The 18,162-nt window shown below is 35.4% G+C and overlaps 1 protein-coding gene across 2 annotated transcripts in view; it reads right to left on the bottom strand.

Annotated features, from left to right (window-relative positions):
* The window catches only part of ARID4A (AT-rich interaction domain 4A), a 60,784-nt gene that overhangs the window by 29,268 nt on the left and 13,354 nt on the right, over positions 1–18,162 (bottom strand). For both annotated transcript variants that reach the window (XM_024567398.3, XM_071222006.1), the window contains exons 8-11: positions 17,387–17,519; positions 11,537–11,616; positions 10,534–10,610; positions 9,957–10,123 (exon numbers count right to left, since the gene is read on the bottom strand). In XM_024567398.3, coding sequence (XP_024423166.1) covers positions 9,957–10,123; positions 10,534–10,610; positions 11,537–11,616; positions 17,387–17,519 — 457 coding nt within the window. The remainder of the gene's footprint in view (positions 1–9,956; positions 10,124–10,533; positions 10,611–11,536; positions 11,617–17,386; positions 17,520–18,162) is intronic.

Raw genomic sequence — 18,162 nt, 5'->3', positions numbered from 1 at the left:
ATGACAGAGTGAAGCAGCAAGAATTCAAAAAAATGAGGAGAGGCTTAGAAACCTCCAGGACAACTTTAAATGTTCCAACACCCGAATCATAGGGGTGCCAGGAGGAGAAGAGGAAGAGCAATAAACTGAAAACTTGTTTGAACAAATAATGAAGAACTTCCCCAGTCTGGCAAAGGAAATAGAATTCCAGGAAGCCCAGGAAGCTCAGGGAGTCCCAAAGAAGTTGTTGTACCCAAGGAAGCACACACCAAGGCACATCATAATTACATTAGCCTAGGTTAAAAATAAGGAGAGAATCTTAAAAGTAGCAAGAGAAAAGGAGACAGCTACAAAGGAGTTCCCGTAAGACCGGGTTTCTCAAAAGAAAGCTAACAGGTAGGAAGGGGCTGGAAAGAAGTATTCCCAGTCATGAAAGGCAAGGACCTACATCCAAGATTGCTCTATCCAGCAAAGCTCTCCTTTAGAATGGAAGGGCAAATAAAGTGCTTCCCAGATAATGTGAAGTTAAAGGAGTTTATCATCACCAAGCCCTTATTATATGAAATTTAACATTTTATATAATAAGGGGACTTATCTCAGAAAAAGAAGATAAAAAATATGAACAGGAAAATGACAACAGACTCACAGTTATTAACAACTGAACCTAAAACAAAGCCAAAACAAACTAAGCAAACAACTAGAACAGGAACAGAACCCCAGAAGTGGAGATCACATGGAGGGTTATCAGTGGGGGAGTGGGAGGGGGAGAGAGGGGGGAAAGGTACAGAGAATACATAGCATAAATGGTAGGTAGAAGATAGAGAGGGGGAGGTTAAGAATAGTAGAGGAAATGTAGAAGCCAAAGAACTTACATATATGACCCATGGACATGAACTAAAGGGGAGGAATGCGGGTGGGGGGGTTATGCAGGGTAGAGGGGAATAAAGGGATGCAAATGGGACAACTGTAATAGCAAAATTAATAAAACATATTTTTTAAAAAATTGAAGTAAAATAAAATAAGTAATCCCATAGCCAATTTCAGATGTTAATTTTAAGGACTTTCAGTATGGGGATGAAAAACAAAAGCACCTTATGCCATACTGGCTCTATGCTTTGCTTGGCCCTGATAATCACAATATTCTCTCCTCAGGCTAACAACTTATTTCCAGTATTTATGATCATACAGAATTCAAATGAGACCATTTTATCCAGTGTATGTAAAGGCAATTTTTTAAAAAGGCACTGATTTGAAATCAAAGTTTCTTTTCAAACAGGTAAACAAAATGAAACTGTCAATTGCAGACTTAGTATTTATCAAGATTGTATCAACCATTTAATAAATTCTTAGTGATTAAGAAGATAATTTTATAGATAAAAATTGGTGATTTAAATATACATGATTTAAAAGTCAGTGGATGTCCAAGACTGTATTAAGTTCCATGAGAAACCATGGCCATAAAATTTTAAGTTTAGGTGCAACTAGCAGGTGTAAAAACAAGATATAAATGAATAAAGAATTTTACTCATAAATAAATGTCTGCTTGAGATAAAACTTACTTTCTACACACAAAGAAGATGAGCCTATAAACAAAGTTTTAAGTTTACCTGATGATCTTTGCAAAAATTAAAATTGCTAAATGTCTTTCCATTAGTAAGCTTTATAATCTGTTTTTGAAATTAGCTGCGTTGTTAGACACTTTGGAGTAGATTGAATAGTCCAGGAAAGATCTCCAACTAGAAGAATGGGCCTTTATGGCTTTTGTTTGGGGGCTCACATTTACTGTCAGTGTACTTTGTCTGTTCGTGGTATCTTCACACCTATAGCATCTCTCCCTTCACTGACAGTTAGAAGGTGCTACATCTCTCAAGGGTTAGTTAGAAGGTGCTATATCTCTCAAGGGTTTTAGAGTGGGAGACGGCTGTAATGATGGGAGGCAGAGAGTATACTAGACTGCTTATGATCCTTCTTCCATTCATGCAGTCAAGCATGTACAGAATAATTGTGTTCCTAGTAAAATGGCAGGGAAGGCGGTTAAGGATATAGAAGAGGCATGACTATTTCAAGAAATTTACAATTTTTTTTTAGTTAGCATCAGTATATCCTACTGAGTATTACAGACAGTTGTGTATCTATCTATCTACATTACTAGACTATGAGTTTTCTAACTTAGGAAACTACCGTATTTTGCTGGGTATAATGAACTCTTGTGTATAATGCGCACCCACCTTTTTGTCTCAAACTTTCAGAAAAAAAACTTTCATTTTAATTTTTTAATTCAATTACATATTTATTTGTGTTTAGATATTTCTTTTTTGTATTATAAAGGAATTTTAGCATTTATTTTTGAACATACAGATATCGTTATTGCTTTCTGGAGTTACGCTTTTAATGCATAAACATAAATAAAAGAATTTAAAAAATATAGAGAGACGGAATTAGTACTACCCATGTATAACGCACATCCTTATTTTTCCCTTAAAAATTTGGGCAAAAAGATGCGCATTATACACGGCAAACACAGTATATCTTCATTGAGGTCACACATTCATTGATGGCTACCCTGAGTCAGGGACTATGCAAAAGTACTGCGATTAAATGAGAAAACATGGTATCTTTTACGTTTGGCCTTCTGCGTCAGAGGGGGTGTCAAAATGTAAAACAAATCAATTCAACACAATATGGCAAATGTTATAATATATAAAAGAATATAGAAGGGACGACTAGTTTTGCTGGGGATAAACTGAAGGTGGTAACATTAGAGAAAGCCTCCAAATGTGAAGAGGAGACAGCCCAGGAGCTAGAAGCAAACAGCATAAACATGAGGCTGGCAAAGGCAGACTGTGATTAGGAAAGAGTTTGTGATGCTATGCTAGAGGATCAGAACTGGATACTCTGGGTAGCTATGAGGTCTGAGAGAGCTGAAGAGAAATTAGGTCAGATTTGTTTTTAAAAGTTCTCTGCCAAGAATGAGTTTGATGGACTAGAAGGGAAAGGGAAGCTATTATAGCAGTCTACAAGAAGGCGGATCAATGCCTGAACTAGTCTTGCCACCTGATGATGGAAAGATCTCCCCTGAAGGGGAAAGGAGGGGGCGGGAAGGAGAATGAGAGAGAAATTAATGCTGATTTTTTTTAGTTTAAGTCTAAGTTAAGTTATTCATGTTTGTAGTCCTCAAGTTCCGACATACTGGAAATGCTCAGTAAGTTCTGTCGCTATTTTTCTCACAATTTTCTCACCAACAAATGGCATTTAGTTTAGACACTCTATTATTATGTGAATGAAAATGATGTCTGTGAAAATGAACTGAGGAGCTTTACTTCAGTTCTTTCACTTTGATTAAGTTCCAGGGCTAACATTCATGATAATATACATGCAATAGGAATCACAGAATAGGGAGAAAAAATAAGAATGAGGATGTTCGCAGTTGTGGCATAATCACTTGCTAGCATTCACACTGCTTTCCCAAATACATTAATGACAAAAACGAATGATTATTCACTCAGAAAATGCACAAATTCTAGAGAAAAATGGACTTTCAGCATTTTATTAGGATAAGAGCTGAATGCATTTTGTTATTTATTTTTTAATAAGATAATACCTTATTTTTGAACTATTAACTTACTTATGTAGCAACTCTACTCTCTAGAACACAAATTAAGAAGGTGAATGGAAAGTGTCCCAGGTCTGCCCAGAAGGTATCCACATGTAATAAGAAGAAATAATAAGAAAAAGAGAGGCCTTTATTGAAGAAGATACAAGATACATGAAACACTGTACATAGGCCAATAACGCCTCAGGCCCCTTCAAAGTAGGCACCTTGGGACCTCACACAGTTCTCCCAATCACCGTCCACTGTCCCGTGGTATTTTCCTGAATCTCATCAACAGTCTGAAATCTCTTCCCTTTAGTTTTTTTAGCAATTTTAGTTTGGGGAAAAGGCAAAAATCACAGGGTGCCAAATCTGGGCTGTAGGGGGACTGAGTCACCTGGGTGATTGATGTCTTGCCAAAAAACTCTACACAAGATGTGATGCATGAGCAGGCATGTTGCCATGATGAAGCTGCCAATCACCAGTTGCCTATAGCTGTGGCCTTCTGAGTCATTCAGTTTCCATGGAGGAATGTTCAAGCTTAACAAAAAATCTGATGCACATTCATTGCTCTACTTCCTCAGTCATTTTGAATGTGACAGCCACAGTACACATGCTCACTCAACAGTGTCTACTGTCCCCACTGACTAGTACAGCGAAAAATCATCATTGTTCACACATGCTCATTCCAGTCTACTCTCCTTGACTGCTAGGTTATATCGAGACCACACAAACCATTCCCATTACATTAACAATGGCTGGACTTTTTCGGGACAGACCTCAGATGTCAGTAAAAGACGATACATTCTACACAAAGCCCCTAGAACCATATCACATGCGCCCAGTTCTACTGCGTCAGTTAGGGTAGTTTCTTAGCACCTAACAGATTAGGACCACAAAGACTTGACATTTTGGAAGTAGGGAAGGGTGTAAATAAACTTGATCTCTGTGGTTTCCCTGTATGTGTACTGCATGTGAAGGTATGTATCTTTTGTTGATGGGCATCTCAGCTCTCACAAACTTCTACAGGTATCCTTAATAAGTTATTAATGATTATGTAACATCCTCATCTTTTTTGGAATTCAGTACACCATGCTTATTTTTCAATTCCAAAATATCGTTTTTGTGAATTAATGGTATTTTGGATAACTGTAGCTTTTTTTTCATGCTACTGTCTACAGTACCTCCTCTGGTCCTCTCTGCTGGCTCCCCTTCTCACCCTACTCCTGGAACTCCATCACACATTCTCTCAACTGCTCAGTTCTTTTAATCCCTTGATCTCTCATCCACCACTACTTTAAAAAGAGAGAGACTGAGCCTGGAGTCCTCTAAAGTGGGCAGATCCCTCTGTTGGGGAGGTGAAGGAATTAAAACAGCACCCTGAAAGCTCCATTCTGGGGAGCTAAGCACTGCAAGAAGTGTATCAGCAGCTCTGAAGGCATCTGTGAGCTGGAAGACTAGTGTAAAAGCAGCAGCAATACCAGTAGCTGCTTATGTTTTTAGTATACAGTGTTAAATTTGAAACATTAAATAGCCCCACTGATCTTTTACAACTATGAAGTAAATACCAGAACAACTTACTAAGGTTACGGCATGTAACATTTTTAAGTCATAGTCAACCACTGTAATTCAGGCAGAGCTCTCTTTATTTGGACATATACGTCCAAGGGACTCTTTAAATCGCATCTATTGTTCATTATTTTCAGAGTTTTTAAAAGTTCATTTTATTTTCCTATTATATTAAGTATGACTAAAGGAAATGGGCAGCACAAAGGTGATACTCAATGTAATATACCTGACAGTAAGCAGCTTCTGAGCAACATCTAAGAGGTGGTGAGGGGAAGCTGTAAGAAGTTCCATACTGTTGGAGAATAGTGGAGGAGAGAATTCAAAGGGGGGCATGTATCAAATCATGAAGCGCCAGACTTATAAAGGGCTAAGATAAAAGACCTCAACTTCATCCTGTAGGTCAAGGGTGTCAAACTCATTTTCACAGGGGCCACATCAGGTTGCCTTCAAAGGAGACTGTATAAATAACTACTCCTTAACTGTTAAGGAGCTGAAATTACATTCAGCCCTTTGAAGGCAACCCGGAGGCCAGCTGCTGTGGCCCCTGCTGAAAATGAGTCTGACACCCCTGCTGTAGGTGCTGAAAGCCATTAAAGGGTTTCCAGCATGAACCATTTGTGTTTTAAGATGTCTATGGACAACTGATTGGAGGTGAAGATAGGAGACAAAAAAGACTAGTCAAAAGATATCTGAAATAAGTGGGGACAAGATACAGAAAAGTATTATTAGTCAAGAACTCTTACTGCAAGTGACAGAAAACTATCCCAAATTAGCTTAAGCCAAAAGGAATTAATTCATAAACTCAAAACATTCTATCATCAGGAAATCAGACTGCCTCCAGAGTGCATTTCCTGATAAAAGAAATCTATTATGAAATACTTATCCCATAGTTCCTTCCAAAGTGAACTTTTTGGAATCTTAAAACAAATCTTCCAACTCTTTGTTTCAAATAGAAATTTGTTAGGATAACTGATTGCACAGCCCACATTTATTCATTTATTCTTTATTCTGAGCCAAGCTTTGTGTTGTTTGTGGAAAAAGGAAAAAAACAAAAAGAAACCTGACAACCTTCACTTTCATAGACCTTAAATCTACAGGAAAAGAGAAAATTTTCTTAAAAGTCTGTGAAACCTTCTGTAATCTAAGTCGCAGTTTTCTCAGTCATCAAAAATCCTGTTGAAGGATTAAATAAACAATCTTACTTTAAAAATCACTAAGTCTCCAAGAATAAACAGAGAACACTGGAGTACTTTCAGGTTTCCATGAATTAAAAAACTCAAGCACTTACGATTTTATAATAGCAGAATATAATCCAGGGCATTAAATGTAACACATCCCTGGAAAAATCAAAGACTGGAGAAATGAGTATCAATACTTCTAAACAAAAACGAACATTTCTTATAGAAATTCTCTAAATTCTAATTTCTATCACTAAATATGAAATCAAGAGGTTTTTGAAAGGGCCCAACACATACACCTACCTACAGCAAACCAAAAGGATAAAAAAGCTAAGGCTAGTCAAATTCTCCCAATATTTAGTCTTCTAAACAATTGCCTATTTATTTTATCTTTAGAAAACTCTTCCACATTCACCCAAAGGGACTACACATCGGGAGTAAATAAATAATTGACATCATTACTTATGTTTACACTGACTTTCAACCAATTTCAAAACTCGGAAGGAAATCAGGTGTTATCTTTTCTAATATAAAATGTTCTTAACAAAAGACATTTATGCAGTACCCACAAAAATATTCTCCATTTACCAGTGCGTTAAAATTTATAACCATCAGGAATAGATAAGATCTACTTCCTGTCAGACTGTCAAATCTTTTCCCACCCAGTAACAGTAGGAAATATAGTTCTTGTGCTTGAATCCTGAACTACCAATGCTTAGGAATTCAAGTAATTTTAAGTTAAAAGATCCTTCTCCCTCGTAAAGCCATGGAATCTCAAATCTCCTTATCAAGGCTATATTACGATACTCAAAGCATCATATATAAAAACAATGTCCACCATCCATTAACAATGCAAAAGTATCTAACACTTGTATGATTCTACTGCATAAAATTTACAAACACCAAATGAGAGGCTAAAGTATTGTAATTGGTGATTTACAGAATGCCATAAAAGATCCTTCTGATCATTTTAAAGCAACATTAAATCTTCATGAAAAACATAGCATAATTACATTTTGGGAAGAATATGATCTGTAACACAACAGCTTAACGTCACTTATGGAGTGAAGGCCTGTAATGACTAAGCCAGGTAGGCCCTGGCTTATCAGATTGTAATTTATTTTATGCCATACCCCTTTTTTTCCTTTGTTAAATACAGATTCACCAGCTTTTCACTTTATCGATATATTAATTTTTAAAAAATTACTGGTTAAGTTAGAATGATTCAGCAACTAAATCTTAAATCCAAGAGTAAAAAATGCAGCTAATATTTTTTCTAAAGCAACCAAATTCTCACTCGAGAAAATCTAACTGTAGAGCCAGAGAAAAAGAGTAATTTGTTTCTATTAAGGAATTCAATAAAGTATATGTTATGAAATTGACCATTTGAAAAATAATTTAAAATAATCATATAAATCAGTGCCTACATTTTGTAATTTTGCTTTTATTTTTTAGTATGTGAAAAGCATTCTGGTTCACTTAATTTTAACAGTTTCATAATTTAAATAATACATTATAAGAAGATACCAGCCTTCCTAAGTCTTTACCTTTTTAAATTTCTTTACTTATTACCTGCAAACAATAGGGAACAGAGCTTGCCTCTACTCTTCATTCCTTTTTTACTAACATTTATTCACAGCTTGAATAAAACATTATGATTTTTATGAAATTAATAGCTGTAATAAGAGCATTATTTACTATTATATAGCCATTCTCTCTAATCTTACTACAAAGCTCTTTTTACCCTCTTTGTTTAAAATTTCAGGGGTTTTGGGGGGGTGGGGAGTAGGGAAAATGCATTCTGAAATGGATACTAATTAAAAGTATGAGCAAAAATAGACTAATCTTTTTTTAACATTTGATAATATAAGATCCTGAACTAATGTTAATTTAAGAAAAATCAAAACCAGACTACAACAGTTCACACCCTGAAAATGTGGCCTATATATCCTGAAAATATATAATCCATAAATAAATACATATAAAATACAAATATCACACTTGACATTTAGACTTTAAATCCTGAATTCTGCCAACTGTCACAAAATTTCATTTCAAAATCTATTTTATGTTTCAGAAAAATAGCCTTCATCCTCTGATATTCTAAAAATAGACTCCTACTGTCTCTCTTACAAAAAACAATTACGCTTGGTTACGAGACCTACCATATCAGTCACATCGGCAATACCTAAAATTCCTATTTAACCTCGTTTCTGGCAATCAAAAAGGTAACTAAATATAAAGAAAATCTTACCTATATGCTGCATTTTCTTTCAAATGCAATATGGTTAGATTCCCCTTCTACTTAATCAGTACAGTGTCTGAACATTTTTCAGTCTGACTTGCAAATATTTGCTTTCCCTCTCAGGGCATAGCATCCGCAGGGTTATACAGCACTACTTACATTCTCTTCCACATAAAAATCAGACATTACATGAAAGGAAAAGAAAGACAGCCCATTTCAAAGCATCTGGCAAACCTCCATTGGCAACCTGCCAAGCCTCTGCTAAACCTTCCTGTCTTTCCGAGCATGCTCACTTAAAACCAACAGCATGTTACTATGGCAACTCTGTAGGCAGTCTCTAAGTATGAACCGCCATTCTGATTTCAGAGTGCATAAAACCAAGTACTGCAGGGGAAGTAAAAGGTGAAACATGTTGTATGTCTTTCATCACATACAACTATACTAATTTTATTTCATAAATTCATTTTTATATATGTAAAACAGAAACACGCATTCCACATTTTTCAAGCAAATATTTTTCATGTTCAAATAGGGCTTCTTTTTCAGTAAAGTCATTCTCTTTGTCTGCCTCAAAGCCCCTTTACCTCATAATAACCAAAATATACTGAACAGTTTATCCCATTTGACAAAACACTGAATAGACAATAATTTCATGTAAGTAATTATGAGGAACTCCACAAATGATTTCCTGCAATTTATAAAAATATACTCTAAATGACATATTAATATTACAAAGAAAATCATCAGCACTTAAAAAATACGAGCTAAATCTTTTCTACGATTTGTCAGGCTGCCAAAAAACATATTCTTTCAGTTTGGATAGAATTTTTTTTATACCCATTACCCTTGAGATACTGTGAAATGTATGAAAGAGATGATTTTTGGAGTTAAGACAGACCAGACCTAGGTTCCAACCCTTGTTCTCCACATTTAAGCTGTGCCACCTTGGGGAAGTTACTTAACTTTACGACCCTCACTTTCTTCACCTTTAAAGTAGGATAATATCAGCCACTCTCCACATGGTAAAAGTTTAAATGAGTTAACACATGTAATATACCTAAACGTTACATTTCTTTCCTCCTTGCTTGTTTGGGAAAGATACTACACAAACAAACAAACACCAAAATACAAGTCTGCACTTGATTAACCTGTACAGCTCTTCTTTGTAACCTCTTACCAGCTAAACATTAGTTCTGATTTACCCACTAAGCTAGAAGCAAAAACAGAAACAAAAACAAAATAAAACCCTTTCCCCTAAATCAAGTAGAGCTAGAAAAAGACAGAAACAAATAAATACAAAAACTCTGAACAGAAGCGAAAATATACAAACATATAGTTTTTACTTTGGAGTATTAAAATGTTTTTATATGTTACAAACAAAAATTTTACCTACCACCTCTTCTTCTTCCTTTTTGGTCTCCTTTTCCTTCTCTTCTTCATTTTCTTCAGCTGGGCCATCTTCATCATCACTACTGGATGACTCAAGGATTTCACTTATATCCACTTTCCAATTATCAGGAACAACTCTAGTTTTTAAGAAGATGCTTGCTTTCTGCAACCCTAAGATTAAAAATATATTTTAGCAGTTTTTATTTGCTAAAATAAATCAGCAGCATAGAATAATAGAACGGTATAACATTCAGTCAGAAGATCTGGATTTAAATTTAGTTGTCACTTATAAAACAATACAATAAACTTGAACATATTTGGTAAGTTACAATGTCATATTAATGTTTATTATTACTATAAAGAGTACTTTTTGAAACCTTAATGGTTCATGAAAAGTTATACTTATCAAAAATTATAAATCATATGTTCTTTCTAGACATTAAAAAAACGGCCATCAAATAGAGTGGATATCAACTGTTAACAGTTAAAATGGCAGCAGAGAATATTCAATCTTGCTTTAGTCACTATTTGCCATTTAGAGCCACGTCATGAAATAATACATTGATTCATCCTGGTTTTACCTGGTTTAGCAGAGAGCTCAGATTCAGGTAGATTAAGAATGTCTACTTCCTTGATATCCTTTCTTGCTACAGAATAACTAATTATAGAGAAGGATAAAAGGGAGGCAAACATTATTAAATAAAAATCATCACTTAAATAGTCCATGTTAATACATAGAAAAATACAAACATCAAATTCAAAATTATTTTGTCTACCAAATGTTTTAAAAAGACTACATATACCCTAATCCTTAATAGAGACCAAAGGTAATAGAGAAAAGCTAGTATCTTAATTCCCATGATTCACATATTCAAAGTATATTAATGAGAGCCACACATTTGTGATATTTCAACCTATGCAACTCTCCCACACACAGTATGGGGTACTTTATACCAGCACGACGTTTTCCTTATACAAAACAACAATGGCTATTTTGTTCTCTAGTATTTCTTATACTTACTACTCAGTTTAATAGACTAATAAAAGATAATGTTAAAATACATTTATCATTGTATGATATTATGGCACTAAATTTTTCCAAGAATTATGACTCATATGTGTATGTATGTATATACATATACATATACATATATATAATTTTACTTTTTATTTTGGAAATAAAGCAAAGCTAAGGTTAAGAAAAGTTTCTAAAAACCTGACTTTCAGTCAGAAAAAAGTCTAAGTAATTATTCCAGAAATATAAATTTTATTAAAAGATTTCATAGTTGATAATATATTAATAGTACACATGATATACAGAATTTTTACAACTAAAGAGAAAAATCAGTATCAATATAGTGCTCTATTAATAAAAGTGTTCTTACTATTATTCTCACATACTATTCAGTTTTTATAGTTTTCCAATAAAAATAACCTAAATTATGAAAAGTCAAAACATATTAAGTAACTCAATTCATAAAGTGATTACACTTTTAAATAAAGTGTTGGAGCTGGTAAATTTCTGTCACCGTGATTCCATTTTTTTTTCTCCCAATGTAACAAAAGAAGTGATTCATTACTCACAATTTAGAATCAATAAATGACCGAACTAAACATTGGTCTTTTTTCACTGTGATGTCATCATTGCAGCTGGGAGATATTACCTAAAATATAAAATAAGAACACATTGATTCTTATTTTCCTTGCTCAAAAAAAGAATATATTCTCAAGTGGATTATATTTTATAAGAAATAGCATCATTATCAATACTTTCCATTATTAATGAATACTTGTAAAAGAAGATCGCCTTATAATTTTTCTTTAGCATAAAAGTTTTTTAGATAATTTATCCATTTATTAGATTGTAAAATGAACAATTAATGAAACATAAATTACAATGTGACCACCACTTAAAAATATTAGAATTTATTCTAAGTCAAATAGTAATTCATTTATTTTCCAAAAATAAAATGTATAGTCTATGATGAAAATTTGGCATATTATAATTTTTAAAAATATACTTGAATCAGGATCTATTTTGAAATAGATACCTAGCTTGCCAGAGTTCTGGCCAAGATGGAGGCGGAGGTAGAAACCCTTTGCCTCCTTACACAACCAAAAGGAGGATAACTACCAATCTAAAATCAATAAACAACCAGAAAGGCCAGAAAATCAAACTACATGTAACTCTTGACAACCAAGGAATTAAAGAAAAACTCAAACAGAACAACCAGATCGGTAAGAACCTACAGCAAGGTGGCAGACAGGTGGGCGGGGCTTGCTGCGGTGAGGCGGTGGGCCACACAGGTGCAGCTGGAGAAGGCGAAACTGAGACTCTGGGCTGACTGTGGGCTATGGCGGTTGCCACGGTGGGAGAAGCCCCAAGTCTCACAGGAGAGTCTGAGTCCCTTGGAAAGTGCGCTAGAGAAGAGCTGTTCCCTCTCTGGCCCCTCCCCCACAGGCAGCGCCTCAGAGCAGCAAGGGGGGTTGCCCTGCGAAAGGGGGGGGTGGGGGGGGGAGGGAGGAATCCTAAGGCCCCACCGTGTTACAACTGAACAGGTGCCCCGAAAAAAGAAATATGGCCCAAGTGAAAAAACAGAGCAAAACCTCAGAAAGAGAGCTAAGTGATGAGGAGATAGCCAACCTATCTGATGGAGAATTTAAAGCCTTGGTAATCAAAATGCTCACAGGACTGATTGAGCTTGGTCACAAAATGAAAGAACAAGTAAAGGATGCCTAAAGTGAAATAAAGCTAAATACTCAGGGAACCAACAGTGACAGGAAGGAAACCAGGACTCAAAGCAATGATTTGAAACAAAAGGGAAAAATAAACATCCAACCAGAACAGAACGAAGAAACAAGAATTCAAAAAAGTAAAGAGAGACTTAGGAACCTTTGGGACAACCTGAAACGTTCCAACATCCGAATTATAGGGGTGCCAGAAGGAGACGAACAAGAGCAAGAAATTGAAAACTTATCTGAAATAATGAAGGAAAACTTCCCTAATCTGGTGAAGGAAATAGACTTCCAGGGAAGTCCAGGAAGCCCAGAAAGTTCCAAAGTTGGACCCAAAAAGGAACACACCAAGGCACATTATCATTAAGTTACCCAAATTAAAAATAAGGAGAGAATCCTAAAAGCAGCAAGAGAAAAGGAGACAGTTACCTACAAAGGAGTGCCCATAAGACTATCAGCTGATTCCCTAAAGGAAACCCTGCAGGCAAGAAGGGGCTGGAAAGAAGTATTTGAAGTCCTGAAAGGCAAGGACCTACATCCAAGATTACTGTATCCAGCAAAGCTATTCTTTAGAATGGAAGGGCAGATAAAGTGCTTCTCAGCTAAAAACAAGTTAAAGGAGTTCATCAGCACCAAGCCATTATTATATGAAATGTTAAAGGGACTTAAAACTAAGAAAAAGAAGATCAAAAATATGAACAGTAAAATGACAACAAACTCACAACTATCAACAAATTAATCTGAAAGAAAAACAATGAAAACAAAAACTAAGCAAACAACTAGAACAGGAACAGAATCAGAGAAATGGACATCACATGCAGGGATTTCAGTGGGGAGAGGGAAAGGAGGAGTAGGGGGGAAAGGGCATAGGGAAGAAGCAGCATAATTAAGAGGCTTAAAATAGATGAGGGAAAGATAAAAAATGGTATAGGGAAACAGACAACTCAAAGAACTTATATGTATAACCCATGGAAATGAACTAAGGAAGGGGGAATGCTGGAGGGTTTGGGGGATGCAGGGCGGAGTCGGGATAAAGGGAGAAAATTGGGAAAACTGTAAGAGCATAGTCAATAAAAAATACTTAAAAAAACAAAGAAAAGAAACACCTAAGTTCCCTTTCTTATCAGGGCATGTATAATTTTCAGTAATTAATTCAAATGTGAGAAAATCTGAGTAAAAAACTTTTTATCTTAACTTTAAAAAATAACAAATGTCTTAACATTAGTAAATAACCATTCCCTATATTCTTTATATAATTTAATACTTTTAAGATATTAAAGTCTACTAATAAATAGCTAAAATGTACCTGCTTGTTATCAGCCCTAACACTAGCCCTTTTACTACAACCTAGCATCATCCACAAAACTTTGTTCAATGGTGAAAATCCGTATGTGCATTGACTAATATGGTAGCACTGAACCTCATGGAGCTGAGCACTAGAAATGTGGCGAGTGCAATTTAGAGATTGAATTTTTAATTCTATTTAATTTTAACTGTTACATTTAAACTTTAATAGTCATATAGGGCTCATGGCCATCACATTACACAGCATATACCCAGATAATTAAAAATTTTTGGCTGTTGTATCAGCTGTCTTAAAATCAAATGAAAGTAAATGTTTGTTAAATGCTGATATTTATTAGATTTAATATATTTGTGTGTGCCCTCAAGGAGTTAAAGAGTGTAATAAAATGGTAAACGAAAAGATACAAAAAGAACACAATGAAGGGTAAGTACTACTACTAGGCTCAGGATAATATGAAAATGTTGTAGGAGCAAGATTCAACATAACCTGGGGAAGGAAAGGGTGTGGCAGTAAAGGCTTAAAATAAATCTTAAAAGATGAGTAGGCACAGCCCAAAGCTTAATTACCTCACCTATGAACCACTTTAATGGCCTCCAAATTGATTCCTGTCACTTCCAGTCTTTCAACAACAATCCAACATACCATTTCCTCATTAACATTCCTAAACATGCAGCTCAAATAATGACACTCTTCTGTAAAATTCTGTGCAGAATTATGTCCAAATTCCTTAGATGAACTTTTTGTTTTAAATCCTCACCCAAGGATATGTTGATTTTTCGAGAGAGAGAGGAAGGCAGAGGGTGGGTAGGGTAGGTGGGGAAGGGTATGCAGGGGAGGGAGGGAGAGAGAGAGAGAAACATCAATGGCCGCCTCCTGCACATGCCTGGACTGGGGATCGAACCCACAACCCAGATATATGCCCTGACTGGGAACTGAACCCGTAACCTTTTGGTGTATGTGATGACACTTCGACTGAGCCAACCTAAATGAACTCTTCAAGATTCTTCAGTCCTATATTCAAATTATCTTCCCAATCTTACTATTATTCCCACACTCACATAAAAATGGATTCCCAGATCAAAGGGTCCCATGAACAAACTCCTTGCTTTTTTGCTTTTATTTATATTGTTGCTTCTAAGGAAGTCTTCCAGTGAGGCTCTGCTTACTAATTTTAAATCCTTCAAGGTTCAGCTCAAAAGTACCTGATTCATGAAGGCTTTCTGGATTTTCTTTAAGTAAATGTAACCTCTCAGGACAAGTCATATTATGGAACATATACCATTTTATGTTGTAGTTACTTGGATTATTTTCTGTGTTAGACTATAAAATCATCAAATGTAGACTGGTGTCTTACTCATCTTTTATTTTTCTACATCACCTGATAAATGATAAATCTGTTGATAAATAATTTTTTTAAAAATATCTTGGCAAATTATGATCTGAATATTCTGAATCCGAACCCATTTGCTTATTTGCCTGTACAAGTGAATGATTCAAAAGATTTTCAGACTTTTCCTGTGTAAAGTAAATCTATTATATAGGAACTGAGTAATGTATTTACATATACAAAGAACCCTAAAAAAAAAATTAGGGCCTCAATTTTTCAAAATATTCTAATCTAATTTGGGACACATTTTTGTGCCAAAATTATTACTAAAGATGTGAATGACAGCAAAACTGAGAGAAGCCCTGGCTGATGTGGCTCGGTGGGTTAGGCGTAGTCCTGCAAACTGAGAGGTCACTGGTTCAATTTACAATCAGGGCCCATGCCCAGGCTGTGGGCTGAGCACCCCTGTTGGGGGAGTGCCACAGGCAACTGGTCGATTTATCTCTCCTTCTCTTTCTCCCTCCCTTCCCCTCTCTCTAAAAATAAATACATAAAATCTTAAAAAAAAAAACAAAACAAAAACCCCAAAACTCAGAGAGGATGGGTATATTTATGTTAGTGTTTCGGGGAGACTGCAAAAAAGGTCGGACTTGAGCTGGATCTTAAGAAATTTAGAAGAGAGAAGTAAGAAGAGGAAAGTGTAGACAGGTTATTGCCAAGTATTAATGATGCCTCTCAAGAAATAAATCTCTTGTCCATTCATTCTTCTTATTCCTTCTCCCCATAACCAAAGATTAGTTTTCTCTACCAACCCATCTAAGACTTGCATTTCCAAAGCCTAGGTGTACCTTTTCCTTCCCCAGTATTCCCTGTTCTGTTCCAGTGTCTGCACCACAAATTTTTAAAATTACAATGTAATTGCCCTGGCCAGGCAGCTCAGCTGGTTGAAGCATCGTCCCGATAGTCAAGGTAGTAGGTTCTACCCTAGAACAGGGCACAATCAACCAATGAATACATAAATAAGTGAAACAACGAATTGCTGTTTCTCTCTTAAAAAAAAAAAAAAAAAAAAAAACCACCACCAAGAAAAAAACGCTCATTGCCCTGACCAGTGTGACTCAATTGGTTGTTGTCCAGTAAGGTGGAAGGTCACTGGTTTGATTCCCAGTCAGGGCACATGCCTGGGTTGCGGGTTTGGTCCCTAACTGGGGTGCATGTAAGAAGCAACAGATCCATGTTTCTCTCTCACATCAATATTTCTCTCCTTCTCATCTCCCTCCCTTCCCGTGTCTCTAAAAATAAATAAATAAAAATCTTAAAAAAAAACCCTAATTTAAAATAAAATTACAATATAATTTTTATTTACTATGTAATCTTTTTTAGATGTATAGTGAGCTTGCGTTACAAGTCTCATACTTCTCTCTATAAACCTGAACTCACTGCAGATCCTCAGTAAATACTAATGATTGAAAGCAGGGGTAAAGGCTTGGAGGAGTGAAGTATCTCTCAGAGGGAGTAGTACGTAAGAAAGAACGTTAGTAAAGGAGAGAGCTTACTCTGGGAATGGGAACAAACCAAGGGCTAGAGATGGCCTTAAATATTAATTTAAGAAAGCAGAATTAACTCATTAGGCAGAGTCAGTGAATTTTTTATTTATTTATTTTTTAAAAGAATGGGACTATCATGACTAAATCTCTAAAGAAGTTACTTCTAGAAAACTAGTCTAAATTTAGTAAAAAAATAATTCAATAATCAAGTTAAGGGAATTTGGAGGTAGTTACTATAGATCAGGTATGAAGCAATAATGAAAACAGGAAAAAAGACCACTAACACATTTTAAAGGAAAAATGGAGAGATCCCAATAAATGATCCCTTACAGAGAATTAAAGAAAGGAAATAACAAGAGAAGACAGTGAAGTATATGGGACCTAAGTATGACCACTAATTTTGTAATAAAGTCCAAATTAAATTTGTGTGATACTTTCAAAATATTTCAAATGCTTGTTAAAAATCCATGTGAAACAAATACATTAAATGGTTAACTTTGGAAAGAAACCTTACTTACCAAAGCAGGATACCATTCAGTCTTCTCAGAAGTAGATACTACACTTACAACTTTTCCTAGTAATTCATCATTGAGACGTCGTTTATCTTCATCCTCCTCTTCACTAGTTTCTTCTTCTTTTTCATCTTCATTACTAAAGGTAGAATAACTTCATCATGATCTTAACATAAACCATTTTTGACACAGTCAGAATGGTGTAAATTTAACATAAATAGTTTAATTTCTAATCTGGAATACCCCAGAAGAGTAGCCTTTTTATTCTTACTGGAACTGAAGAGTTGGATACTTCCTAGCCCCACAAAAGTGGTCCTGCACTGTCCAAGGTAACTCTGAGCCCATTTCACCAGATCAGCAAGGACACAGGCTCTCCTGCCCACCACCCTATTATTGTCACCATTAAGCACTTACTTTACCATATACATTTTTCTAAAGACTGTCCTTCAACTTTTTAATGTATGTCAGATGACAGATGACATAACTCTAATTTTCTAACAGGTTATGAAAAGATCTCATTAACATACACCCCAGGGTTTATTTAGACAACCTCTCTGGATAACTAAACAATCAGACAAACCTATGCTAAGAACAGTGTACAGAACAGCTGGCCTGTTCTCTTCAAAAATGTCAGTGACATGAAAAGACAAAAAAAGGCTGAGGAACTTCTCCAGATTAAAGGAGAATTAAAAACCAGATAAACTAAATGCAATGCATGATCTTGGATTGCATCCTGGAATCAGGGGATGCTATGATTGAGGCAATTGGCAAAACTTGAAATA

The sequence above is a fragment of the Desmodus rotundus genome, chromosome 7 (assembly GCF_022682495.2).
Source record: "Desmodus rotundus isolate HL8 chromosome 7, HLdesRot8A.1, whole genome shotgun sequence".
In the NCBI taxonomy this organism is placed as follows: Eukaryota; Metazoa; Chordata; class Mammalia; order Chiroptera; family Phyllostomidae; genus Desmodus; species Desmodus rotundus.
Note: the sequence above shows the minus strand (reverse complement) of the source record. Positions and strands in the feature narration are given on the sequence as shown.